Source organism: Falco punctatus (assembly GCF_963210335.1).
Source record: "Falco punctatus genome assembly, chromosome: 3".
In the NCBI taxonomy this organism is placed as follows: Eukaryota; Metazoa; Chordata; class Aves; order Falconiformes; family Falconidae; genus Falco; species Falco punctatus.
Genome location: NC_137582.1, coordinates 116,267,407 through 116,292,234, shown reverse-complemented (window position 1 = coordinate 116,292,234; position 24,828 = coordinate 116,267,407). Strand labels below are relative to the sequence as shown.

General features: G+C 59.9%; 4 protein-coding genes across 9 annotated transcripts; 2 read left to right on the top strand and 2 right to left on the bottom strand.

Moving 5' to 3' along the window:
* Positions 1 to 93: 93 nt before the first annotated feature.
* PITHD1 (PITH domain containing 1) lies at positions 94 to 3,700 on the top strand. 2 transcript variants are annotated; one of them, XM_080379883.1, is made up of 6 exons: positions 499 to 749; positions 953 to 996; positions 1,157 to 1,234; positions 2,322 to 2,426; positions 2,959 to 3,067; positions 3,283 to 3,700. In XM_080379883.1, the coding sequence occupies exons 1-6, from the start codon at positions 567 to 569 to the stop codon at positions 3,382 to 3,384; spliced, it is 621 nt and encodes a 206-aa protein (XP_080236009.1). In that variant the 5' UTR covers positions 499 to 566; the 3' UTR covers positions 3,385 to 3,700. The 2 variants fall into 2 exon arrangements, with proteins under 2 accessions (XP_080236010.1, XP_080236009.1); XM_080379884.1 differs by lacking the exon at positions 2,959 to 3,067 and having other exon boundaries at positions 94 to 749.
* A 330-nt stretch (positions 3,701 to 4,030) lies between these two features.
* On the top strand, positions 4,031 to 13,335 carry LYPLA2 (lysophospholipase 2). Its single transcript, XM_080379888.1, has 10 exons — positions 4,031 to 4,115; positions 6,447 to 6,552; positions 7,351 to 7,382; positions 8,067 to 8,132; positions 8,956 to 9,003; positions 9,233 to 9,303; positions 9,581 to 9,654; positions 9,831 to 9,932; positions 10,364 to 10,540; positions 10,847 to 13,335. The coding sequence occupies exons 2-10, from the start codon at positions 6,475 to 6,477 to the stop codon at positions 10,895 to 10,897; spliced, it is 699 nt and encodes a 232-aa protein (XP_080236014.1). The 5' UTR covers positions 4,031 to 4,115; positions 6,447 to 6,474; the 3' UTR covers positions 10,898 to 13,335.
* A 1,092-nt stretch (positions 13,336 to 14,427) lies between these two features.
* Positions 14,428 to 18,927, bottom strand: GALE (UDP-galactose-4-epimerase). 4 transcript variants are annotated; one of them, XM_080379862.1, is made up of 11 exons: positions 18,379 to 18,927; positions 16,876 to 17,002; positions 16,658 to 16,773; positions 16,260 to 16,373; positions 15,847 to 16,023; positions 15,602 to 15,715; positions 15,438 to 15,504; positions 15,233 to 15,318; positions 15,003 to 15,080; positions 14,694 to 14,904; positions 14,428 to 14,617 (listed from the first exon to the last, which is right to left on the bottom strand). In XM_080379862.1, the coding sequence occupies exons 1-11, from the start codon at positions 18,574 to 18,576 to the stop codon at positions 14,562 to 14,564; spliced, it is 1,344 nt and encodes a 447-aa protein (XP_080235988.1). In that variant the 5' UTR covers positions 18,577 to 18,927; the 3' UTR covers positions 14,428 to 14,561. The 4 variants fall into 4 exon arrangements, with proteins under 4 accessions (XP_080235988.1, XP_080235989.1, XP_080235990.1 ...); XM_080379863.1 differs by having other exon boundaries at positions 14,694 to 14,808; XM_080379864.1 differs by having other exon boundaries at positions 18,309 to 18,439.
* A 530-nt stretch (positions 18,928 to 19,457) lies between these two features.
* Positions 19,458 to 24,794, bottom strand: HMGCL (3-hydroxy-3-methylglutaryl-CoA lyase). Of its 2 annotated transcripts, none has more exons than XM_080379876.1 (9): positions 23,327 to 24,794; positions 22,960 to 23,046; positions 22,669 to 22,776; positions 22,171 to 22,266; positions 21,604 to 21,752; positions 20,918 to 20,981; positions 20,383 to 20,571; positions 20,131 to 20,256; positions 19,458 to 19,736 (listed from the first exon to the last, which is right to left on the bottom strand). In XM_080379876.1, exons 1-9 carry the CDS (start codon positions 23,375 to 23,377, stop codon positions 19,635 to 19,637), a joined length of 972 nt encoding a protein of 323 aa, XP_080236002.1. In that variant the 5' UTR covers positions 23,378 to 24,794; the 3' UTR covers positions 19,458 to 19,634. The 2 variants fall into 2 exon arrangements, with proteins under 2 accessions (XP_080236002.1, XP_080236001.1); XM_080379875.1 differs by lacking the exon at positions 23,327 to 24,794 and adding an exon at positions 23,126 to 23,221.
* Positions 24,795 to 24,828: the final 34 nt, after the last annotated feature.

The following is a 24,828-nucleotide window of genomic DNA, read 5'->3' as shown; positions in this document are numbered from 1 at the left end:
TGCTTGTTCTTTTATGTCTCTGAGCAATGAAAGTTAAATATGCACTGTGCAAAACCAGGTCGCTGTGGCCTCTGGAAGGGCTCCCGCTCGGCTGCCCCAGCGGTGGGGCGGGGAGGTGCCGCTCCCCTTCCCCGCCCCTTCCAGACTGGGACAGGCCCCAGCTGTAACCTGCCGGAGCTCTTGGCGCTGCTGGAAAGCAGCTCCGCTCTCCCTCCAGCGGCTGGCACTACCGGCGGACCCCAGATCCCGCCGGGCGCCGTCCGAGGCCGGGCTGGGGCCGACCACCCCCCACCCCCCCCCCCTCCCCGGGACAAGCCGCTGGCCAGGGCGCGGGTCGCCGGGGGCCGTGCTGGGCTGAGCACGGGCGGTGGGCGGGGCTTCGGGGCGGTGGGCGGGGCGTCGTCGTAATAGGACGGATGGTGGGCAGGACTGCGAGAGACAGTGGGGAGGGGCGGGGCTACAGGATGCGGTGGGCGGGGCTCCGGGGCGGTGGGTAGGGTACTAGGAAGCGCGGTGGGCGGGGCTGCGGTAGCGCGCAGGCGCGGTGGGCGCGGCGCGGCGTAGCCATGGCGCACGGTCACGGTCGCTGCTGCTGCTGCGGGGAGGCGGCGGCCGGCGGGGAGCGGGGCGCGGCCTGGGGCCTCTACCTCCGCATCGACCGGCAGCGGCTGCAGTGCCTCAACGAGCGCCGCGAGGGCAGCGGCGCCCTCGTCTTCCGCGCCTGGGAGGAGCGCGGCAACCGCGCCCAGGTGGGGCCGGGCCGGGGCAGAACCGGGCGGCGGGGGGGAGGGAGAGCGGGGGGGGTGAGCGGGTGCTGTGGGTCCCGCCTTGCACCCAACCTCCCCGAGGTTACCCGCTCCACCGGTCCCTGTGTGCTCCCCGCACCCGCTGCGACACCCGCGTACCTGCGCAGCCGGGGCTGGCCCTGACCTGCGCCTCTCTCTCTCCTCAGTTCGTAGAAAGCGACGATGATGAGGAGCTTCTGTTTAACATCCCGTAAGTCCTTGCCCTGAGCCCCTTTGGCATCATTTCAGCTGCTGGCGGGGCCCGTTCCTCGCCTTTACGTGCCCGGGAACAAGGCAGGTCTGTGTGCCTGTAACCAGGGCTGATCTGGAGAGAACCGAGATGAAAAAGCCGTTTCTGTATCTCTCGGCAGGTTTACAGGCAACGTGAAATTAAAAGGAGTAATTGTGATGGGTGAAGATGACGGTACACATCCAGCAGAGATGAGACTGTAAGTAAAAGGAACATCAACTTTGTTGGAGCCTAAACTGAACTGATTGACTCGTAGCTAATGAAATCAGCGATTCTCATGCTGTTGGGTGCCCAAGCACCCACCAAGGGCACGCAGTGTGGGAGCAAACAATGTTACTCTGCAGCACCTCGGTCATTCCAGGGCACCAGGAGGGAAAAGAAACTAACTTGTACAGGGATGAGTGTGGCTACTTGCTTTTTCCCTAGAGAAAAGGGGCACTGGTTTTAATTAGGTTTGGTTGAGACACTGGCTGTGCATTGTGAAGAAACTGAACTGCCGCTGGCTTAGCGGGCTACAGAAGGATCGATAGGCTGGGAGGGGTTATGCTTTGGAGGGGAGCCCTGAGGAGTGGGAAAGGGGGGCACAAGTGACAGAATGTCCTGCAGCCAGGTGAGGTCTGTAAGGCTTTTGGCAGCAAACCTGCTGTACTGAGCCATGTGGCCTCTCTTAGCTCCTGAACAGAGAGATATCCTTCTTAATACTGCCTTTTGCTTTTTTTTAAATGAAGGAACATTGAGTACTCTGCAGTTCTTGCTTGTGGAGGGAAAAAAATACACCTTTATCAAGGCAACATTGTCCTCTGTGTTCCACAAATGTGGATGTGATGCACTGTCAGGGCTCACCTTGCACATGGGAACAGCAGATGCCTGGCCCTGTTGTTGGCTGTGCTGCTCCTTTGTCCTGCTGAGCAAAAGTGCTGGTGCTGAATTTGGCTGTAACTTTAACTACCTGCTGTAATGATCTGGTACCCAGCTTTCTGCTGGGACAGCTGTTCCCCTGTTTTCCTTTGGTCTGCAGTGTCTGGGTTTCTTCATGTATCCAAGCAGGCTGAGATCTGTATCTCCCCAGCTTTGTTCCTCAGTCTTCCTTGTTAATTTCTTCAGGATGTTGGGTGTTCTGAAGTGTAATGATGCTTTGTGGTGGCATTGGTATTTTCTCCCTTAGAAGACAAAGCAAATGCAGTTCCTTATTCAGAAGAATCCGGGTAGTGCTAATGGATGGGGAGGAAACCAATTAGCTGACCTGTACATTAATAACTTCCTGGATTTCCTCCCTCTCTTCCCAGGTTCAGGAATATTCCTCACATGTCATTTGATGACACAGCCAGGGAACCAGAGCAGACATTCAGCCTAAACCGGGATCCGATGGGCGAGCTGGAGTACCCCACCAAGTAAGAGGGGGACCCACGTGCCTGAGGGTTTGGGGGGGCTGCTCGTTCTGTGCACAGGAGCTGCGCTTTATCCAGCCTGCCGTCATGCTGCCAAATCGTTAGCAGAGGGCGGTTCCTTCCCTTGCTGCCTTCCCAAAGCTGCCTGCAGTAGAATTTGCCTTCCCAGCCCCAGCTCTGTCGTGCCCTTGTCAGGTGAGAGCTCTGGTCTGACAACCTCCTCCCTAGAGCCACGGGGGTGCCAGTGTCTGTGACCCAGGACTTCTCAGGGTGCAGAATCATCCTGGTTCATGTCCCGTGCTCCTGGGCCCGGTGACAGCTTGCTGCTTGCCCACTCACTGCAAGTGTGAGGGAAGCTGCCTCTCCTGCACCCTCAATCGTTTGCTCCCGAGTCTGACGCAGGTTAGGGTAGGAGCTACATATGGTGCAGGGCCATGGCACCGTGCGGAGAGGAGGTGGCAACGCGGCGGAGTGGCAGCAGCCCGTATGCACAGCTCCAGTTTGTTTTCTTTCAGAAAACTCTGTTTTCTTTCAGAATTGCCCGTTTCTCTAATGTTTACCACCTCTCCATCCACTTTCCGAAGAACTTTGGAGCGGAGACAACAAAGATTTTTTATATAGGCCTGAAAGGGGAGTGGACAGAGGTAGGTGAGAGCAGAGATGAGCAAGACTGTGATAATAGTGTAAAAAGGGCTTTGAATCATAGCTTAATTTGAGTTCTGGTGGTGAGGAAGAAATCGTAGTGTGGGGGGGGTCTGCGGTGTAAGACGGGAAGCTGCGCAGTTCATGTCAGTCGGGTGTTTTAGGAGGGACTTGAATTCTGCTCCCCTCTGGACTAACACGTTTGATTTTAATTCAGGCTCATCGCCACGAAGTCACCATCTGCAATTACGAAGCATCAGCAAACCCAGCTGATCACAAGTTGGAACAAATCACCCCACAGACTCACTTCATCTCCTAACAGTGCTGTTGGGAATCTCCCGAAGGCTGTGGTACAAGTGTGCGGATGTGATGGGCTGACTCGGACAGAAATGGCTTCCTGAAGCACTGAAGAGTGTTGGATCGGCTTTACGTTTTGGTCTTTGCCTTGGAAAGCTGGGCGCCGTGTGTGCAATGCCTGTATGGAGGTGGCTGCTGAGGGCAGCGATGCGTTGGGTCCTGCAGAAGGCAGCGGATCCGCTCTGGTAGCGGGACACTTGGTCTTTAGGCAGTGGCAAGCTCGTGTCTGCTCTCGTTTACTTCTCTGACTGCCAATAAAACACACGCAGAGGTGCAGAGCTGCGGCTGTGGCCTGGTCACCCAGATCCCTGTCCCTGAATGTGGGTCACAGCCCCTGTGTGGCGCTTCCTGTCCCTGGCGGGTGCGGGGCTGAGGGGGATGGCTGCGGGCCGCGCTTCTGCGGTGGGGGGGGGGCGGCGCTCGGTGCCTCCCCGGCAGCAGGGACGGGAAGGGAGCCCGGCCGCTGCGGTAACGGCGGGGCCCCGGGGCCTCCCGTAGCCGCAGCCTCTCCCCCGGCAGGCGCCAGGCTTTCCCCGCCCCAGCGCGGCGCGGAGGCCGCTGCCAAGATGGCTGCCCCGGGGGCCGGGCGGCGCGTCACTTCCGCCGCGCTGACCCGCGCGCGACCCGGCGGCCGGAAGTTCCGGTGGGAGCGCGTCGGGGAGCCGGGAGGAGCGCGCTGGGCCCGCGGGAGAGGTGCGGGGGGGGCTGCGGGCCGGGGAGGCGGCGGGAGGCCGGGGCGGGCGGGAGAGCCCCCTCGCTGGGGCGTTTAACGGGGGGAGCGGGATCGATCGCCGGCTGGTGCAGCGCGGGGCTCCGTTCCCCGCCCCGGTGCGGTTCTGGGGCCCGGGTGGGTCCCGGCCGGTGGGTCCCGGGTGGGCCCCGGCGCCCTGCGGCCTCGTGCTCGGGGCGGCGGGGGAGCACGCTGCCGGTAACGGGGCCGCTCCACGCAAAGCCCCCCTCCTCCCACGGCTGGGGGCGCCTCCCGGGGGTCGGTGCGCGCCCTCCGCACTCCCAGCCTTTAGGGCACCCCCCCACCCCCCCAGCCCCATTTCCCACAGAAAACCGGCGCCCCCGTTCCAGCCGGGAAGCTCGCAGGGGCGGCCAAGCCGTGCGTGGGGCTCGGGGCCCCCACGGTCCCTCCCGGCCGTCCCTTTCCACGCGGGATTTCTGCAGCCTCCTCTTGCCTTTCCCTCCCGGGTCCCCTCCGGCCGGGTCGGGCCTGCGGGAGCGGGAGAGGCCGGGGCACGCTAATAAACAACAATTAGCGACTTGCCACCCTCCTGATGGGGAACGCAACGGCAACGGCAGCACCGAGGCGTAACCCCGGGGCCGGGCCGTGGGTTTCCCACTGACATCGCTCGTAGGTGTGGGGTGTGATAGCTCTGGGGCTGCTGCTGCAACAGCCCAAATTAGACAAGAGTTTCTCTTCTTTTTTAGTGTGTGTGTGCGCTTTTCTGCAGGCACTGACCCGTGCTGGGGGCTTTATCCTTCCCCTGTTATGTTTTGGCCCCTTAGGGCTGCCTCTGCTTGAGCTGGTTTTGTGGGGGTGGCCGTGGGACCCTCCTGTAGATACCCCAGGAGTGGGGCAGAACCTCCCCCCCCGGGAAATCTCGGGTGTCTCCAAGGGGCAGCCCGTGGGGTGCTTCGGGCAGGCTTGACCCTCAAACCCCCTCCTTTCCCTGAGGCCTCTGTGAATAAGGCAAAGATGTGAGTCTGTGTCTGCTCAGCACATTTCAGCATCTCCATCTGTCATGGAAGATGCTTTTATTTATGGCTCCTCTTGCCAGGATTTTTGGCAGGTGCTGTTTTTCCTGGCTGGTTGTTTTGACCCTGGAGTACACACAAGCACGTGGGCTGTGTGTGTGAGGTTCGCCAGACCCGAGGAGCTTGTTGTTCCCGGTGTTTTTTTGTGAGTCGGGGAAACAGCTGACGAACAGTTGGTGAAACAAGTCGGGCAGGTCTTGGCCCAGGCTGGTAAAGGAGGCGGCTGTTTCTGTTGGGTAAGGCTGTCTGCTGGGGTACCGGGAGGTGGGGACGCTTCGAGTGGTCCTGTGCCACCCAAAACCCTCCGGGGATGGTGCTTGCTGTGAGATGTGAAGGCTCGAGCAGACCACACGGGCTGATCTTGCTCCCAGCAGCAGCAGGGAGGCTGATCTGATTCCTGGACATGATGGCAGCGCTGTAAACATGCTCTGATCTAATTAATCTCGGGCAGTAAGTGGGGGTTAGTGCCTGTCACGTGAGGAGCGGTAGTTTTAGTGATTTGTGCTGGACTGGAAGCAAACACCATTGACTGTCACGTCTGAAGGTGGTGGTAGCTCTGCCGGAGCCGCCCGCCCCACAGGTGACTGGGATCCGAGAGGTGACAATCAGCCCATCATGCTGGCAGGAGATCGTTGCGGTAGAGACAGCAGTGGTGGCCCTGGCTGACCGACCAGCGGGGAGGGACAAGGATGCTGTTGCTGGGGGGGGCGCAGGCTCTGGGAGGCAGCGTGGGGCTGGGTCTCAGGCCAGCACCTGAATGCTCCGGTTTATCCCTAAACAGCTCCATAAAAGAGGGCTGAACCTTTTATTAGCGCTGTAAAGCCTGCGCTGCTGCGTGCTGAGGGCTGGCGCTTCCTGCTTCCCCGTCAGAGCAGATGTGGGTCAGGCTTCTCCCCGGCTCCGCTGGCAGCCGGGCAGGGATGCTGAGGCTGCGCGCTGCCCGGCCGCCCTCTGCCCACGTTGTTACCGTCACAGAAATAACTTTGGCTTTGAGGTATAACAGAGCTAATTTTAACGCCTCCAACACCCCGCGCTCGCATCCCCACTCACACGCGTTTGGTGCTGTGACATGGGAATCGTTTGCTGCTTCCTGGCTCTCTGGCGCTGCCAGGCGTGGGACTATCCCAAAGGCTTAAACATCAAGGCCTTCATGTGCTTTTTTAACTTTTCCCCATATAGCTGGTCCCTCTGGAGCAAATAGTTGCCGGAGGGGAAGAGGAGTTTATTTTCCTGCCTTACCTTTGTCCCTCTGTCCCGCAGGTGCCAGTGTCTGAGTCCCTCTCAGTGTATGTGTGGTAACAACATGTCTGTCCCCCTCCTCGCTGACGCAGTGACTGTCTCAGGGGCAGAGCGGGAGACTGCCGCGGTAAGGGCCGGACCCCTCCTGCCTCACCTGCTTCTTCCCTTTTAGCAGCCTCGAAGATAAGTAGCTGCTTCTGCGGGGTTCAGAGGAGCCGTGAGCTGAGCCCGTAATCCTCAGCTCCTCAGATGTACATCTTGGTCCATCAAAGGGGATGCAGGGCCAGCAAGGTCTGATCTTGCCGGGGAAAAGTAACCGTCCTTTGGGCTAGGCTGTTTGTTGCTGGTGCGTGGTCCGGTGCGGAAGCATGGGCACAGCCTCACAGCTCCGTTTGACCTCCAGGGAGGCCAGTGGGAGTTGGATCTGATTTGGCTATTTAAGTTTTTGAAGCAAATCCCCCAAAGAAAATCCTCTGTCCTTCCCTGGGGCCCAGCAGGCTGCCTTCCCTCTGCTCCCCATTGCTTAGGGCTTGCTCTAGCCTTAGATGAAAAGCCTGTAGGGCTGGGTTTTGTGAGTCCTTGGCAAGCTCAGCCTCTGCTCAGCGTGGTGCCGTGTAGCCCGGTGGGACAATCCTTGGCCCTTTGCTATGCTGGGCAGCCAAGGGGCTGACAACGCCCACAGACCTGGCCGTGACAGCAGGCTTTGTGGCGTGATGGCAATGATACGCCTGTTCCACTCATCCGTCATGCTCAAAGCTGCAGAGCCGTGTCATTAGCATCGGCTAATTTCTGCCTCTTTGAGTCTCTCCTAGTTAGTGACTAAGTGGCCTTTTGCTGCTTCCACGCCAGCCCAGCCCTGCCTCTCTCCTAGGCCACCGGCTGTTGCACCAGCTAATTCTTTTTGTTTTTCTGCTTTATTTAACAGGTCATTTTTTTACATGGCCTTGGAGACACGGGGTGAGTATTCCTGGAGCTGGCTCTGACTGCGACGCCTGGTTTGCTGAACGCAGACCCGGGGCTGGCGGTGTGTTGCAGGTGCTGGCGCTGCTTTCCCCGGGGGCAGCTCTGAGATTTGTCTGGGGTTTTGGGCTGGGTCCGATAGCTGTGCCTGCGCCACCCTGGCAGGGAATCGCTGGCCAGCAGCTGTCTGCACTTGAATATTTATGATCCTGGCAGCCCCCCCGCCCCCTGCGGGTTTGGTTTTCTGCTTTCTTTAAGGCAAGCAGATAAGCACTGCGGTTTTTGCAGTCCTAGGAGAGCTGGGAGTTGGGTTGTGTCTATGCGAGTGCAGCTCTCTAATGTGCAAGGCCACCTTAGAGGACAGCGTGAGATACAGCAGTAACAAGACATTTCTCCCTGCACAGCAGGTTCTCTCCCTCCTCCCCTGCTGATGGCAGCTCCTCTGCCTCCAGCTGTGGGGCTTTGTGTGCTGCCTTTGCCCTGCTGCAAAGGAGATCTGTTCACATTGGGATTCAGGCTGCCAGGGTGGGCAGGAGCTGGTAAAATAATGTCAGGGCACAGGCGGGAGGTCAGCAGCCTTGGAGAAAACCTGTCCTTGGGGGAAATCCCTCACCTTCACCAGCATCCTCCAGAATGCTAAGGCAAGCCTTCAACTCCCTCCTCTCCTCTCTCTCTCCCCAGGCACAGCTGGGCTGATGCTCTCTCCTCCATCCGCCTCCCCTACGTGAAATACATTTGCCCTCACGCGTAAGTGCTGTCCTTGCTTTGGGAAGGGCCTTGGGGGGGGTGGGGGGCTGGGGGGGCTGTCATGCAGGTGCCAACTGCCAGGACTATTTGGGGAGGCAGACAGTGGCCCGTGCGCTGACCTACCCGCGGGGCTGTGCAGTGAGGCTTCCTGTCCTGCTGTGGCCAGTTTGTGCAGGGCTCCAGCCCCGGCATTTTCTGCCTGCAGGCAGAGTGGTTCCCCACAGAGCTGATCAGCACAGGAGCTGCAGCTCTCAGGCTGTTTTCTCCCCGCTCCTGTGCTCCGCCTCGCCCCGATGGCTGCAGTGAAAGCCAAAAGCACTGAGCTCCTTCCCTGTCCCCCTGGTCAGGCAGGAGGGAGCTCAGCAGAAAGGGAAGGAAACACTCCCTGATGTGTCCCCAGTGCCACCAGCAGCCCGTGCAGGGGGCACTCACCAGGCTGGGAGAGCTCTGCCGCAGCAGCATCCCTGGCAGCAGGGCCTCAGCTTCCCAGTGTCCCATCTCGCAGCAGAGGCAGCTGCTCTGTCAGCGTCTCCTGGTTCTGCAGCAGCAAATGGGAGAGGGACTCAGGTGCTCTCCTCCCCAGCCGGGCTGCTTGGCAACGCCCTGGAGCTACCAGCTCAGCTGGGATCTGCTAGGGGCTTGTGGATGATCCCTGGGGTCACCTTGCAGCCCCCGGGCCAGGTCTGGTGGCACTCATCTTTTGCTGTCCCTCGGGAGTGGTGTCCTGCAGCTGTGGGCAGGAGGGCCTGTCACCCCGCTCCCCTCACCTTGGACTGACTTCTCTTGCAGTTGAACTAAAACACCCAAACTGTTTTCTCCGCAGGCCTCGGATCCCGGTGACCCTCAACATGAAGATGGTTATGCCCTCCTGGTCAGTGTTGTGGGTGGCAGGGTGCCCTCCTGGTCAGTGTTGTGGGTGGCAGGGGTGCGTGGGACCCTTTTGGGGGTGTATTTTGGGGCACGAGAGGGATGGAGGGACTGAAGAGCCAAAATCCATTGCCCTGTAGGAGTCAGGGGAAGGGCAGAGCTCACGCAGCTCCCACCTCCCCACACCCTGGGTGCTGGGAGGGGTTTGGGGCTGACCCTGCTTCTTCTCCCAGGTTTGACCTGATGGGATTGACTCCAGATGCACCTGAGGATGAAGCTGGGATCAAGAAAGCTGCAGAAAACAGTAAGAAGCTTTGGGGAGGGGGAAGCACTGAGCTCTTGGATGCCTCTCCCGCACTGGGACAGAAGCCGATGCCTTCCTGCCACCTCTCCTTCCTTTCTGCTCTCCTGTGACCCCAGCCCACCTTCTCCCTGGCTGAAGCCAAGTGTGTTCAGGCCATGGGACCTCGGGCACCTGCTTCTGCCGGACGTGCTGAGTGTCCTGTGTGCACCCCCAGGCATCGGGTGATGCCCTGCAGCGTCCCCCCGCTCTACTGACCCATTTCTCTGTCTTCTTCCAGTTAAAGCGATTATCGAGCATGAGATGAAGAACGGGATCCCACCCAACCGCATCATCCTAGGGGGCTTCTCACAGGTGAGCTGGGCTGCGGGGGGCTGAGGTGGAGCAGATTGAGGGTTGGGACCCCTCTTCACCCTCTGCAGACCCACCCGCTCCAAGGGAGCATCCATGCAGGGAGGTGGGTGGGCGGTGGGTGCCCCGGGACTGTGGATTCCCCCCCAGCACTAACAGACCTTCCTCGCCTGCTGCAGGGCGGCGCCTTGTCGCTGTACACGGCTCTCACCTGCCAGCACCAGCTGGCCGGCATCGTGGCGCTCAGCTGCTGGCTCCCGCTGCACAAGGCCTTCCCGCAGGTACCCTGTGCTGCGCCACGCGTGTCCTCTGGGAGGGTGGATGACGGGACGGGGATTTTCCCATCCGGAGTTCACTGCAGTGAGCCTGGGGCTGCTGGGGCCACAAGGTGTCTGTGGCAGGGGCTTGATCCCACCTCCCTGCTCCTGGCGCCTGGGGAGGGCACAGCAGAGATCAGGGCTCTGCCCCCCGTCTGGTGGGGGCACCTGCAGGCTGTGCTGCTCCCCGGGCCTCCTCGCGCCCCCTGGGCAGCAGCTCGGTCCTGGTGGCATCGTGGGAGGAGGTGGTTGGTGTGAGCAGCTGTCCCACAGCCCTCCTGAGGAGGGGAGCTGCCAGGTGGCGTGTGCTGGGGACACAAATTAAGCACCTGCCCCATTCCCTGCTGGGCATCCCCTCTCCTGGGCACCCCTGAGCAATTCCTTCCTCGCTGCAGGCGGCGAATAACGGCGTGAACAAGGACATCGCCATCCTGCAGTGCCATGGGGAAATGGACCCCATGATCCCCGTCCGCTTCGGGGCTCTCACTGCTGAGAAGCTGAAATCTGTCGTCACCCCCACCAAGGTCCAGTTCAAAACCTACCCCGGCGTGATGCACAGTTCCTGTCCTCAGGTCAGTGCCTCGTGGCGGGGAGAGGGGCCGGGACCGTCGGGGGGCCGGGACCGTCGGGGGGCCGGGACCGTCGGGGGGCCGGGACCGTCGGGGGGCCGGGACTGTCGGGGGGCCGGGACTGTCGGGGGGCCGGTCTCCCCTTTGGGCCTGACCCCGGCACGGTGCGTCAGGCAGGGCGGGGAAATGGCCGAGTGCAGAACACGCGGGATGTGTTTGTTCCCCGATTCCCTCTGGGGAGGCTGCGCAGCCCCTGTCCCCCTGCGCCTGGGGCAGGGCACGGCGTGACGGGCTCTGTGCTGTCTGCAGGAGATGATGGCGGTGAAGGAGTTCATCGAGAAGCTGCTGCCCCGGATCTAAGCGGAGCCAATCGAGACTGTCGCAGGGAAGGATGCCGAGGTCGCAGCCGCCGATCTTTCCCCCGTGACCTGTCCGCTGCAAACGGAAGCCATGGCACCCCACTGCACCTCCCGCCGCACCCCGGCCCCCGCCTCTCCCCATCTCCTCGCACCGCGTCCTCTCCGGCTGGGGGTGCCCCGTCTCTCCCTGCTGCTCTCGGAGCTGAGATTGGAGCTGTCTAAGGCGAGTCTTCGAGTGGCCTTTTCTCTCCTCCTCTTGCTCCGAGCGGTTTCTGTGGGGGTCACCACCCCCTCAACTCCCCATCCAGGCACCGCGGGGTGTGGGTCTGGCGTGGTGCGGGTGACCTGTTTCTCTTGGGTTTGGTTTTTTTCTTTTGTGACAGTATTAGAGGGGGTGGGACGTGCCCCTGTGCGGTGGGAGGAGTGGTGTGGGCACATGGCAGGGCTGGGGCAACCTCTGGAGCCTTCTGTGGCCCAGAGCCGCCCTCTGCCCTCGGCCTGTCCTCTCCGCGGCTGCTCTCGCCCTCCGCTCAGGCGACTCACGGGTTTTCGGTCAGAGCTCAGGAACCCGGGACTCTCCTGCAAACACCTCACGGCCCAGGGGAGAGGCTCTGCTCTGGGCTGGAACTGCCAAAGGCTGCCCCGTCTCCCGGGGCTGGCAGAAAGGCCCCCGCACAGCTCCTGCACCTCCTGGCACGGGGCCCCGGCCCCTGCCCTGTCGCACACGCACACTCCCCGGCGGGCGGCCATCGGCTGGTGGCAGCTCTGCCCTCCTCGAGATAATCGCCCCCTTCCTCCTTCTCCTCTTGTTGCTTTTACAATCTCCCCCTCAGCCCGGCGGGGGGGTCCCAAAGGCATCTCTCCCTCCCTCAGCCCAGCTCTGCGCCCTCAGAGCCCCAAAGCGCTGCCGTTTACAGCCGGTGTCCGAGCGGCTTCGCCGTGGAGCCCGCCCGGCGCTGGCCTGGTCCTTAATGTCTCTCTTGCTGCTACTTCTCCTTCCCTTTGGACTTGGGCTGGCTCGGGGAGGGAGAGGGGAGGGGAGGGGAGGGGAGGCCCCCGGCCCCCAGGGATGGCTCCTGGCCCAGCTGGAGGAAGCAGGTTTGCTCCCAGCCATCATCTCACCAGCATCGAACACCTGGGTGCTGCTGTGCCCCTTCCTGCGGGGCGGCGCGGGGCTCCCCGTGCTCCCCGGGGCCGCGGGACAATCCGGGTACAATCACAGCTTCCCCCGGGGTCCCTCGCCCTGCCGGCTGGTGGCTGACGCCAAGGCTTGTCCCCTCTCAAGGCTTGTCCCCTCTCGAGCCGTGGCTGGCTGGGGCGTGGGGCCAGGGCTGGGACCGTCCCCACCAGCAGAGCAGCTCCCCGGGCACGGGGCCATGAATGTCTCCTCAGCGGTGGGCTCCTGGCCGCCCCCTCCCCTCCCGCAGGGCCCAGGGCACTTGCTGTTGAGCAGCGCTGCCCTTCTCCTCGCCTCTCCTCCATGGGCTGAGCCCGCAGCACTCTTGGGCCCTTCGGGGCTGGAGCTGTACATGTCTTTTAAAAAAAATACACCACAACCCCCCCCCAGCCTGCAGGCTGCCGCTCCCTCCTGTCCAGCCCCTCACCCCAGGGCCTCTGCTCGGTGGCCGGTGGCCGGTGGCGGGCTGTGGCCAGGCTCGCAGTGCCAAGGCCAGCACCTCTCCGAGGGCGAGGGCTGCTCCGGGAGGGAAGCGGGGGGCTTGGGGCGGCAGCTGTGCCGCAGCCGTGCCCTCCCCGCCTGGGATGTGCAAAGCAATAACTGCTCTCCGGGGAGTCGGATCTGTCAGACCCATCCTTGGTTGGTTTCTTGGCTTGGCTTGGGTTGGGGGTTGGGTTTGGGTTCTGGTTTCCTCCCCCCACCCCTCTCCTTAGGAAGTCTTAAGCCAGCAAACCCGCTGCCGGTGTTGGGGGGAGCCTGGCTCTTCCCCTTGCTTGGGGTTCAGTCCTGCTGTTTCTTCTACTTTGTTCGAAAGCTGCTGTCCCCTGCGCGGGGGGCTGGCTGGGGCGGGGGGCAGCTCCCCCCCAGGTTACCGAGGGCTGGCGGACGGACAGACGGACCTATTTGACTGTGAACTGGAACCGTGTGCGTGGCGGGGGCCCGGGGCTGGGGGCCACCCTGGGCACAGCACGGGTGGCCACGCTGGCCCCTTTGCAGAGCATTCCTGCTCGCTCCCTGCCCCAGCGGCACGCGCCTGGCCGGGGCGTGCTGAGGACCTGGGAGGGAGAACGGCTTCTCTCCATTCCTCAATACAGCTTTTTTTTTTTTTTTTTTCCCCTTTTTTTTTTTTTTTTTTTCTCTCTCTTCTTTTTTCCCCCCTTCCCCTCCTCTCTTTTGTCTTCCTTGTAAATGTTTGGGGTTTTTTGTGTGTGTGTTCCACAGAGTCAGAACCAAGGTTAAATAAATCAGAAACCTCTCCCAGAGCTGAGCTGGTGTTGTTTGTGGCCGGGCAGGAGACACCCCCAGCACCTCTGTAAGGGAGATTTTGGGGGTGGGGGTGGGGGCAGTGGCTCAGCACGAGGCCCCAAGGTGCCGTTTCTCAGGGCGCCAGCTCTGGCTGAACGGAAGCAGAACAGAGCTGCCACTCAGAAAGTAAGAAAGTTTATTTAAAAACAAATCAAAAGCTCAATTCATAATTTAGTAGCATAAGTTATTAATCCAACTGACAGCAAACCGGGCTGGCTGCGTCATCGCTGCCTAACGAAGCCGTTCGAGCCACCAGGAATAAATAGGAGCAGTGTGTGACAGCTGAGCAGAGCCTTCCCCTGGGCAGCCTTTGGCAACGTGACTGCAGAATCGGCTGCCGCAGGCACCGTGGAAGCAAAATCAGGCACCAGCCAAAGCCAGCGGCAGCTTCAGCTGGGCAAGGTGGGCTGTGCCGCGGGCAGGGGCTCCTCTGGCGCCGCAGGAGCACGTGGGAGATGAGACTTGGTCCCCAAAACCAGGCTGGGGGAAAAGGGGATTGCTGGGGGGAAGAAGCCCTTGGCAGCCGTGGGGGCCTTCGCCCCAGGGAGCTGGGCTGGGGCCACGAGCCGTGGTGGCCTCGGGCTGTGGCTTCTCCCTGGGGTGTGGGGGCTCAGGGGGCTCCTGGGGCCGTGAGGTAGGTGCTCAGCAGCCCACTCTGTGCCCAGGGCAGGGGGCAGCGGGTGCCCTGGCCTCCCCCCGAGACCAGGAGCCTCCCCTGCTCCCTGAGCTGGGTGGGTTGGGGGCCACAGGGGACTGGCGGTGTCCCCGCGGTTTGGGCTCAGCGGGACTCGTGTGGTTGAGTGCTGGATGCGGCCGCTTCCCCGGGCGCAGGCAGGGCCCAGGAGCGGCTCCAGCAGCGGCTGCAGGGCCCAGCCAAGCACCTTCTCCCTGCAGGGGCTGCCACCGCTCCCACGAGGGGGGGTCGTGCCCCGGGTGCCAAAGCCGGGCCCTGGCTCTGTCCTTCCTTCTGTTCCTGCTCTGTGAGATGCAAAGGCCCTGGGGGGGATGAGGATGAGGAGTGGAGAGGCCGGGCACGCTCCCGCCTTCCTCCCCTGTGCAAGGGGCAGGGGGGGCAGCTGGAACTGCACCCAGGATGACCACAGCACCGCTGGGGCCGCCGGGGAGGCTGGCAGGGCTGGCCCGGAGCAGCACTCGGCCACCAGACGAGCCCTCGGGCCACAGCTCAGTTCTTGCTGAAGCCTGTGGGATTCTGCAGCTGCCACCGCCACAGGTCCTGGCCTGCAAGGGGGAGAGGGGGGGTGAGGGGGGGCCGGGGGGGGCGGCCGGCGGGTGCTGGGGAAGGGGCTGCTCTTACACATCTTGTCCAGGCCGAAGGCGGCTTTCCAGCCCAGCTCACGCTCGGCCAGCGCCGCGTTGGCGTAGCAGGAGGCCACGTCCCCCTCCCGCCGGCCCGTGACCTTGTACTGGATCTGCAGGGAAAGCAGCGCCGTGGGGGCTGGGGGCTCCTGGGGCTCAGCAGAGGGGTCACACCTGAGGCCCAGCAGCTGCGGGAGCGGTGCCGGGGGCTGCCGCAGACGCAGGCAAGAGGGCTGCGGTGGCGGTGAGGGTCTGGGGGGGCGAGGGGGTGCTCCTGGAGCCCCGCAGGCTGCGGGTCAGACCTTACCTCCCTCCCTGAGGCTTTCTCCATGGCCCGGACCATCTGCAGGACGGAGTAGCCGGTGCCGGTGCCCAGATTGTAGATCTGGGAGGAGGATAAAGGACACAGATCAGATTCTTTCACAAGGGGAGAAGGGCCAGGGCCCCCTTTAGCTCCCTTAGGGCCGTGAAATCCCAGCCCTGACCCAGCCCCACAGCCTCGGCAGGGCTGACCGCCCCAGACAGCCCCCTTGGTACCTTGCAGCCGCAGTTCTCCTTGAGCTTCTTCAAAGCAGCGATATGGCCCTTGGCCAAATCCACGACGTGGATGTAATCCCTGACGCCTGTGGGGATGCAGAGGGTGAGCACGAAGCCCTCCTGCCTGGGGTGCAGCTGGGCTGGGGAGCTGTGGCGGCTGCCCCGGGGGATGGGGGATCCCTGCTCCACCCGTTCTGTGATGTACCTGTTCCATCGTCCGTCTTGTAGTCGTTCCCAAACACGCTCAGGAATTCCCGACGCCCCACTGCCACCTGTGCAGAGGGACAAGCCAGCGAGAGCCCCATCAGCCTGTGCCCCACACCAGCACCGTGAGCCTGGGGGTCCTCAAAGGCTGCAGCGGGGCAGTACCTGCGCCACGTAGGGCATGAGGTTGTTTGGGATCCCCTGAGGATCTTCTCCGATCATGCCCGACTCATGGGCACCAATGGGGTTAAAATAGCGCAGGAGAACAGCATTCCAGTCCTGGGAGGACACACAAACGTGGTTGCCCGGGGAGGGTGCAGCGCTGCGAGGTGCCACCTGGTCACCCCAATATGCTCCAGTGGGGAAAGACCTCAGTTCCCAGCCCTGTGCGCCTTGAGGCGGCTCCTCACCCTCTCTGCTTTGCAGAGATCTCGAATCATCTCCTCGATGAAATACTTGGATTTGCCATAGGGGTTGGTGCAGCCTCCAACCGGGTGGTTCTCATCCAGGGGCAGGTACTTGGGGTCTCCGTAGACAGTGGCAGAGCTGCTGAACACGATGTTCCTCACGCCATGGGCTTTCATGGTCTGGGGAGCAGGAACCAGCCAGCACTGAGCCTGCAGGCTCCGTGCCCCCCAGCCCAGCCCTCCGTGGGCAGCAGCTCCCACCATGCGGGCGCCGTTACAGGCCTGGGCAGCACTACAGGGACCAGGCTGCCAGCCAGCACAGCCAGCCCAGGGCAGGATCACACCCAGCACCAGTCACTCAGCACCCGTGTGGTCCCCCGAGCACCACACGCTGCCCCCCCCCCAGCTCCACTCACCTCCAGCAGCCGGATGGTCCCAGTGAGATTCACTCTGTAGTAATCCAGGGGCTTCTGCACTGACTCCCCCACCGCCTTCAGCCCCGCAAAGTGCATCACGGCCGAGAAACAGTGCTGCGGAGGGAGAACGAGCTCAGTGTTAGCATCACAGCATCAGGAGACAGAATCTCCAGGCAGAAACCACTGGGAAGTCTCCCCGGGAGCTTCATTCCCCCTGCCCGTGCAGTCTCCACAGCCCAGAGGAACATTTGCTGGTCACAGCGGTTCCTCAGCACTGTCCTCCCCGCTCAGCTGCCCAGCCCATGTCCCTTCTTCCAAGCTCCCACACGCAGCACAAACCCCTCTCACCCCTCGGAGCCCACCAGGTCGCCTTGGGGCACCGCAGCTCTTGCTCTCACCTTACTGAAGAGCTCCTGCAGCGCTGCCTCATCGGTGATATCTGCCTCCTGGAAGAGGATGGGCTGGTGCACAATCTGCTGCACACGCCGGAGGCTCTCAGGGAGCGCGTCCGCCCCTGGGGAGATGGAAGGGAGCGAGGCGCTGGGATAGCTGGAGGTGCCAGCACAGGCTGAGGGGCCAAGCCCCCTGAATGGGAAGGGATGAAGGCTCTCCCTACCTCGGATGGCATTGTGAAAGTTGTCTATGACCACAGGCACGTAGCCAGCCTCCACCAGCTCCAGCACACAGTGACTGCCGATGTAGCCAGCTCCGCCGGTCACCAGGATCTTCTCTGCCATGATTCCCTGCGGGAGGAAAGGCCCTTCAGTGCCGAGCTCTGGGTGAAGCTGCCTGGGGTAGGCACGACGGGGGCCCTGAGAGGGACGGGGCAGGCAGGACTTGGGCACTGTCACGTCAGCACTGCCGGCAGGCACTCCCTGCCTGGCCAGGCCAGCACCAGGACATCCGGAGAGCAATGGGCTGGGCAGGCTGCAGCACTCCCTGCCAACGTGGTTCACACCTCCCGGACAGGGAGGGTTTATCTGGCCCTTGTTGCATGCCAGGAAAAACCCTTGTTCTTCCTGTTAAATCCAATCGAGATCCCGGCGTCACCCATATCCTACAGCACAAATCCGTCAGGCTAATTCACCCCCGAGCACAAGGGCAGGGAGTCAGCCAGCGGTATTAATTTGGGTGGTCTCCACAGGGGGACCAGCTCTGCTCTTTTCCAGCCATTCCCTGGGGTTTTTTCCCTCCAACTCTCAAATTCCCCCTTGCCAAGGGTGCCAGCACCCCCACCCCCAACCCAGCCCTGCTGCCCAGGAGGGTGGCCCTGGCTCGCTACGGACCACCGGGCCACTGGTGGGCACACACGGGTGGGAGCCTGGGAGCTGCCCCGCCAGGAAGCCCCAGCCCCGGGTGGCAGCTCCAGCCTGGCTGTAGGAAGGAAAATCCACGTTATCACCAAGGGGTGCGGAGGCAGCGCAGGGAAGTTCCCACCCGCGGGACTTCAGCTGCTCCCAGAGCTGCACCTGGGGCTGGAAACCAGCCGGGACCCCCAGACCGCCTTGCTGGGGCCGCCGGGGCAGGGGCACAACAGCGCTGCTGTTAGCCAGAGGGGCAGGGCAGGGGCCTAGGGGGGGTCTGGGGAGCTGGGCAGGAGTCTGGGGGAGCTGAACAGGGACCGGGGGAGCCAGGCAGGGGCCTGGGGTGGGGGGGTGGTTTGGACAGAGGCCGGGGGAGCCGGGCAGGGTCTGGGGGGCCGGGGAAGCCAAGCAGGCCCTGGGGGACCGGGCAGGGGCGGGCGGGGGTGGGGGGGAGCTGGACAGGGGTCTGGGGGCCGGGGGAGCCGGACAGAGCCTGGGAGGGCCGGGCAGGGGCCGGTGGAACGGGGCAGGGCCCTGGGGGGCCGGGGGAGCCGGGCAGGGCCCTGGGGGGCCGGGCAGGGGCCGGTGGAACGGGGCAGGGCCCTAGGAGTCGGACAGAGGCCTGGGGGGCCGGGCGCGGCCGCGGCACAGGGCTACCTGCGGGGCAGTGGCTGCCGCAGGGCCGGGGCCGCCCGCAGTTACCGGCTGCCGGCGGGGCCGCGCGTTCCAGGGTGCCGGGGCTCACCTCAGGCCCCGGGGCTGGATGTGTCTCAGGGGCGCGGCGCTGCCCTCCCCCGCGCCCCCCGCCCGCTCACTCGCCGCTCCCGCCGCCGCACTCGCCCCGCTCCGCGTGCGGCCCCTTTAAGAAGCCCCGCGCCCCTCCCGCTCTCCCAGGGAAACGTGGCGGCGCCGCTCCCGCTACGGGCCGCCGGCCGGGGCAAAAGACCTCGGGGCGCGTCCGCGCTGCCCACGCCCCATGGGGCGGGGCAACAGCGCTGAGGGACGGCGGCCATTGGTCCGCGGGGGGAAGGGTGAGTCCACAGTGACGCAGCGCCCCCTGGCGGCGGGAGGCGGCCACTTAGCGCCTGCCGTAACCCGCCCGTTTATTCACCGATTCCCGGCGCATTCCAACGTTACGATTTATTTAATCTTTCCAGCGTTATGGTTTATTGAATCGTTCCAGCTGATGGAAGAAGAGGTGCAGCCCTGTCGACAGCACGCTGGGACCGGCGGCGCAAGGCGCAGCTACACACCAGGGCCAGCCCGGGGGTGGACAAGGTTCCTGCAGTCTCATGCATAAACTATTAAATAAATTCTTGCAAAAAATAAAAGATTGGGGGACAGACTTCCCTAGGGCCTGTCTAGGTGAGAAGGACACGCTCCGGGGACGGGTGTGCACATTGAGCAGCGGTTGAGGAGGCACTTGGAACCAAACCAGCAGCAAAAGCCCTTTAACTGGTTTAGTTAAACCAAATTTTGAGTAGTTTAGACTATTAAATAATGTGTTTCTTACCCCTAGTATTTAGAAGTATCTTACAACAGATACAGTCCTTTATTACAATCCCTAAACGCTAAGACAGACGGCCCCAGGCTGCCCCTAACACTTGAATTACAAAGGGGAGCCTTTTGATTTCAGTCCTAACTTTTGTAGCAAGGAGGGAGAAGGGAAGAACGGTCGCCCCTGACCGGGACAAGTGCTCTATACCTGGAAAAAACTGTGGTTTATCTTTTGCTGGTAGTTTATGACAACAAACCCTCAAAGCAGAAGTTCCCAGACACTGTTCTGAGCTGGCAGTGCAGACCGCAGCTCTCTGTGAGAAGACAAGCATTGCAGCCACTACTTCTCCCTCAGCCCATCCACGTCCTCCCTTCTCTAAGGCAAATGGCTAATGTCTTCAAGGTTGAATAGTGTATTCTTGTTTTTTCCATTTCTTCATAAATTCTGGTGGATTATGCATTTCCTCCCAAGCACTGAGCCCAGAGGGAGCAGTGAAGATCAGAGGCAGCAGAACAGAAGGGAAACCCTGCCAGCTTGCTTTCTTCTCAATCCGAGGAGAAACTTGATGCGGTATCACAGTCTGCAAGACGCCTGGGACACTTTGGAATTGGTTCGTCTGTTGAGAGCATTGCAAATATACGTGCCCGTGTCCATCAGCTTCTGTAGATCCACACCCTTCATGGGAAGAAAGATAGGACACGCCGTGGTACTGGTTCTGCCACATAAAGCTGCCCACTAACAACTGGCATTGCTGGGAGACAGGCAGGGGGCGAGGAAGCCTTTAAAGGGTACTTTAACGAGGCCCTTAGCGCCTGCCGCTCACTCACGTGATTCTGACAGCCAGCGTCAAATCGCAGCGTGCTGAGCAAGGGAGAGGAGGAAATGTCACAGCGGGTAGGGGTGGGATTGGGGTGGCAAGACAAGGCCCCCAGGCACAGCCAGAGCGTTTCCCCAGCTGTACCCACTATACTCGGGCTCCCTGGGCCAAATTCTGAACCCCTGCTGAAGCGCAGACAGAGCCATTGTGCGAGAGGCTCGGCTGCCACAGGCAAAGGCTGCTCGCACTTACCGTGTGGATCCCCAGGCCGTTCAGCATGTACACCAAGTCCTCCGTAGCAACGTTTCCTGATGCTCCCTGGGCATAGGGGCAGCCTCCAAGGCCAGCGACGGAAGCATCGACCACGCTCACACCCATCTGCAAACAAAACCACTATCAGCACGGTCCTCTTAAAGGTCAAACCACAGTCCTGTACCTTAAATCCACAAGGAAGCACAAGAAGACCCCAAGGAACGATGCTATACTTCAAAGCAAAGATCCTACCTGAAGCGCTACCAAGATGTTGGCAAGAGCTTGCCCGTAGGTATCATGGCAGTGAACGGCAAGAGCCCCAACTGGCACCTCTTTCATCACAGCTGTCAGCATCTCCTTCATGCTCCCTGGGGTCCCAATGCCAATGGTGTCACCAAGGGAAATCTCATAGCATCCCATCGAGTACATCTTCTTTGAGACCTGTCCAAAAGCCAAGATGCTTACTGCAAAGGCAGCTTGGTCATTCCCTTCCCCAGAGCTGGACACAGAAGCGGTGTGTGTTTGCCTGGAGCACAACAGCCATGGGTACAGCAGCCAGGAGATTTCTCTGGGATAAAAATCGCCAGGTCCCCTGAATTCCTGTCCATTTCAGCTAGACTCAGTCTTCCCTCTGTGTAGTGGCAGCTAGCTGTAAGCTTCCCCAGTCTTCCCTCAGTCTTTGGTTCAATAGTTTGACACATCCTCCAGTTCCCAGTGCCCAATTCATATCCAGAAAAGCAAGTTAGAAACCTCTCAGAAATTCTGGTTGTTTTTACAACGAACTCACCTCTGCAACTTTAGCTGCGGAAATCTTCCCTTCATAGGGACATCCAAGGACACAGGAAACATACCTATAGTTAAAATAAAATATGTTCTTTTAGCTAGAGAATTAAACTGAGATTATACTGGGCAAATTAGTCAGGAGTTGTGCTACATCTCACATGCTCTATACAATGGAAGAATTAATTTCGTATTCTAAAAATCAGTCCAGTGGACAAAGCTTACATAATTAACTATTCAACAATTACTTTTTCCAAGGACATGAAAAATTTGCCAAGACAAGGGTACAAAGGCCTGCTGGGTTTGTGAATCTACACACTTCCATGAGGAATGTCTGCCAAGAAGCTAAGATTAGTTTGGATCCTTTGGTAAAGCTGAAGACAGAATAATTACATGGAGGGTGAACACATCTGGAAGAGTGTAAACTGCCACGAGTGGCACAGGCTTTGCACCAAGCCAGCGCGTGAAACCACGTTAGCGGCGGTGTTTCCAAATTAATGCTTCTCAGCGCATTGAGCTCACGCTTGCTTGCACCCATCCAGATAGAGACACACCCTCCAAAAAAAAAAGGTAAAGTTGAAAAGAAATCCCACTCCTCAGTGTTGCACAGGCTGGACTCCAAAGAGAAACTCAAGCAATCACATTTGCCCACACAACCTGCTTGGTGGAAAGTTCGCAGCAGGAGCTTCTTACCCCCGGACAGGAATGCTGGCTGCTTTCGCTGCGGTCATCACTTCATCGAACCTCTCCAAACTCTCCTCTATGGAACAGTTTATGTTCTTCTTAGTGAAGAGCTCAGATGCTGCTCCAAAGATTGACACTTCTTTGGCGCCTGCTGCCACCTGCCAATAGAAAGCATAAATTAAAAGTGAGGTGATTTCTCTTGCAAGGGGAATGACAAGCACAACCATGACTACAGTTCTCTCATTTTATAAAGAAAATTTTTCCCTGGTTCTTCCCCAAATAGCCCAATCCTTTCCTCATTTCGTTCTACAGCAAAAATGTGATGACACATCCAAGTTTGTCTTCAAAAGAAGTGCAAAGTTACAGATGCAGCAGTAAAGCTACATCTGCTGGATGTAGTCAGGAGAGCTGTAGGACAGGCAGATAAGACTGAAAGCATCACTGTCAATTAAAAGAGTTACTTTTTTTTTAATAGTAGAAAACTTATCAAGATTTTTCTATTATAAACAACAGGTTTCTATCTTCCCAGTAAAATGATCCCTTGTAAAGAACAATTTAGGTGCTGCCATCTCTTACCGCTGCCTGAAATCCTTTCAGATTGGGGGTCAGCACAGGATAACTAATACCAGGCAACTTATTAATCCCTTGCATGACTTCAGTATGGTCAGCCATCTGCAAAGTAAACCAGGAAAGGTTCCTAAGCATGACAATGTCCACTTCTGTAAATTACAAAGCATTTTTAAAAAATGTCTTGTAAAAACGGGAACAGAAATATTCAGGAATAAGAGAAATGGGCCCCTGAAAAGCAAACAGCAGTGCAACCTGTGAAGGATCATAGTTCAGTCACGCAGCGCCACCATGCACACAAGCAGCTGTTTATATTTCAGCCATACATTTGCTCTTTCCCAGGGTCCAAAGGGAAGGTCTGGGACACTGCAGTCTTTGCTGTTTCTTGTTCAGTTCTGAGCCACAGTAACAAGGATTTTGGAGCAAGCAGCACCTTTTTCCATGGATTGCCATCTACAATTAGCCGTTTTTACAACATCCAGCTGTGGATCCCATCTGAACACTAACCTGAGGAACCCACTTGGGGGAAACAAAGCTGGTGGCCTCTATAACCTGAAGCCCCGTCTCTGCCAGCATGTTGATTAAATTGATTTTCACCGGTGTGGGCACAATATTCTAAGAAGAAGAAGATGAAAAACGACCTTAAGTTCTTACTTCCACGATAAACTTCCCCCCCCGCAAAACCCCTCAGCTTTCAGCATCAAAAAGCGGTATTTTTGCAAAGCACGCAGCGGTGCGGGTGGGACACCGGGAGTCAGGGGAGCCGGGGGGCTGCAGGGGGCCCCGGCCCGCCCGTACCTTCTCGTTCTGCAGCCCGTCGCGCGGCCCCACCTCCACCACCTTCACACGCCTCGGGAAGGCTCCGGCCGCTGCCGCGGCGCTGACCTGGGGGGCAGAGGGACAGCGTCAGCCCGGCCCCGCGCCCCCCAGCCGGCCCCGCGCCCCTCGGCCCAGCCCCGCTCACCGGCCGCAGCGAGCCGGCCCAGCGCGGCAGGAGCCGCCGCGCCGCCATGTCCGCTCCGCCCGCCCCACGTGACTCGGAGGGGGCGTGGCTTGTCGGTCACATGACCGCCGCGCTCCCCACGTGGAGCCGGGAGCCCCGCTGCGGGCCGGGGTCTCCGTCCCCTCGGTGCTCGGCGGGGAGCGGCAGGGCCGCAGCTCGTACCTGTCCCCGCGAGCCGTCCCGCGGCAGCGCTGCGGTGGCGCACTGCGGCATCTTCCCCCCCGGCGCCGGCTCTGCGCGGCCCTGGGCGCCCCGCTCACTTATACCGGGGGATTTGTGCTGGCGCGGGCTGCTGAGCAAACACGGCGTGTTTGGTTTGGACGGGCCCTCTGCCCGCACCAGAGCTCACCGGCGTGATGCGGCCGGGAGGCAAAAAGGCCATCGCTCTGTTGTCCCTTCCTCCCCCCTCTCCGTGTTCGTAACGGCATCGTCACCAAGCACAGGGGTGATGCTCCTGTGAGTAAGCCGCTCCAGTTCTCCAAAGTCCACGCAGATTCATCGGGACAAAATCATTATTTGTCAATTGAGTAACAGCTCCTACAGCACCGGCTCAGCACATGTCCTAGCCCTGGATCTTTGCTCATGCTGAACGCTAAGCTGGCTGGCAAACTTTTGCTCGTTGTACAGGAACAAAATCAAGCTTGTCTGCAATGTTGTGGGGCCTTCACAACAACAGTGCCTCAGACACACACGCCATTATGAGGACTTTCATCGTTACAGTACATATTGTTCAAGCCTTTTTAGGGAAGTTCAGCATCAGCTCAGGACATTTGCTGCAACAGTGGAGTCGGAGGTCCAACTCACAATGGTGGCTTCTCTGTTAAACTCCCGTAAAAACATAAAACTCTTCTGCTTATAGCTAAACTCACGTAAAAACATAACCTCTTCTGCTTATAGCAGTCTGCATCAGAATATAAATAAAAGTTTGTTAATGGATGTGCATTACATTATGATTTTCTATAGCTGATTTCTTCTAGACCTCTTCAAACAACAAGCTTCCATTACTTTACTCGCCAAGGAAGCATGTGATCGTAACTGTTATCAATCAATACCAAAGTAATACAACGCTTCTTATCAAGGACTTGTTTTTATGCAAGCACATCATAGGCAGGAACCCACGATGGCACTGTGGTTGGTCTTCAGTAGAACATGCCCATTGCATCCAAGGCTTTGTGATTCCACATGCAAGAGTATCACCTTGGCTATCAGAATAAATGTAGTTAAGCCAGGGAAGTGGCAGGGCCTGCTCCTCCTGGGAGGTGCAGCCCCCGCTGCGGTGCCTAGCTTAGCTCACCAGCAATGACAACATGTGTGTGAACACGGACACAGCTCCTGCCACTCCGTATCCTGTGAGCTGCTCTAACAGTCCAAATCCTCTCACCATTAATGTCTGCATCTCCTCCTTGGCAGCCACGCATCCTCCTGGCAGCTTCATACACTAGCACCTAGGTGCCACGTGGCCTGGCCTGACACCCCAAAGTAGGTCCTCTTCACTGCCCCATCCCAACCCTGTTCGGTCTCCCACCAACAATGAGGTCACCACCAATAATCACAGCAGTGAAGCTGTAATATCCACCATGAAGCCAAGCTTTACATCAAAAAACCTTCCTGTTCCAAGTGTAGATATTTGGCTCATGGGCTGTCACATCCCAGCAGAACACTGC

Coding starts and splice junctions, on each gene's coding strand:
- PITHD1 (XM_080379883.1), top strand. CDS start 567: ATGGCGCACGGTCACGGTCGCTGCTGCTGCTGCGGGGAGGCGGCGGCC. Junction 1,235..2,321: donor CATCCAGCAGAGATGAGACT/GTAAGTAAAAGG, acceptor CTCTCTTCCCAG/GTTCAGGAATATTCCTCACA. Junction 3,068..3,282: donor TGAAAGGGGAGTGGACAGAG/GTAGGTGAGAGC, acceptor ATTTTAATTCAG/GCTCATCGCCACGAAGTCAC.
- LYPLA2 (XM_080379888.1), top strand. CDS start 6,475: ATGTGTGGTAACAACATGTCTGTCCCCCTCCTCGCTGACGCAGTGACT. Junction 9,655..9,830: donor TCCTAGGGGGCTTCTCACAG/GTGAGCTGGGCT, acceptor CGCCTGCTGCAG/GGCGGCGCCTTGTCGCTGTA. Junction 10,541..10,846: donor TGCACAGTTCCTGTCCTCAG/GTCAGTGCCTCG, acceptor TGCTGTCTGCAG/GAGATGATGGCGGTGAAGGA.
- GALE (XM_080379862.1), bottom strand. CDS start 18,576: ATGGCCGCCGTCCCTCAGCGCTGTTGCCCCGCCCCATGGGGCGTGGGC. Junction 16,024..16,259: donor GGACCATCCGGCTGCTGGAG/GTGAGTGGAGCT, acceptor CCTGCTCCCCAG/ACCATGAAAGCCCATGGCGT. Junction 15,716..15,846: donor ATCTCTGCAAAGCAGAGAGG/GTGAGGAGCCGC, acceptor GTGTCCTCCCAG/GACTGGAATGCTGTTCTCCT.
- HMGCL (XM_080379876.1), bottom strand. CDS start 23,377: ATGCCGCAGTGCGCCACCGCAGCGCTGCCGCGGGACGGCTCGCGGGGA. Junction 22,267..22,668: donor CCCCCAAGTGGGTTCCTCAG/GTTAGTGTTCAG, acceptor TTTACTTTGCAG/ATGGCTGACCATACTGAAGT. Junction 20,572..20,917: donor CCGCAGCTAAAGTTGCAGAG/GTGAGTTCGTTG, acceptor GCTTTTGGACAG/GTCTCAAAGAAGATGTACTC.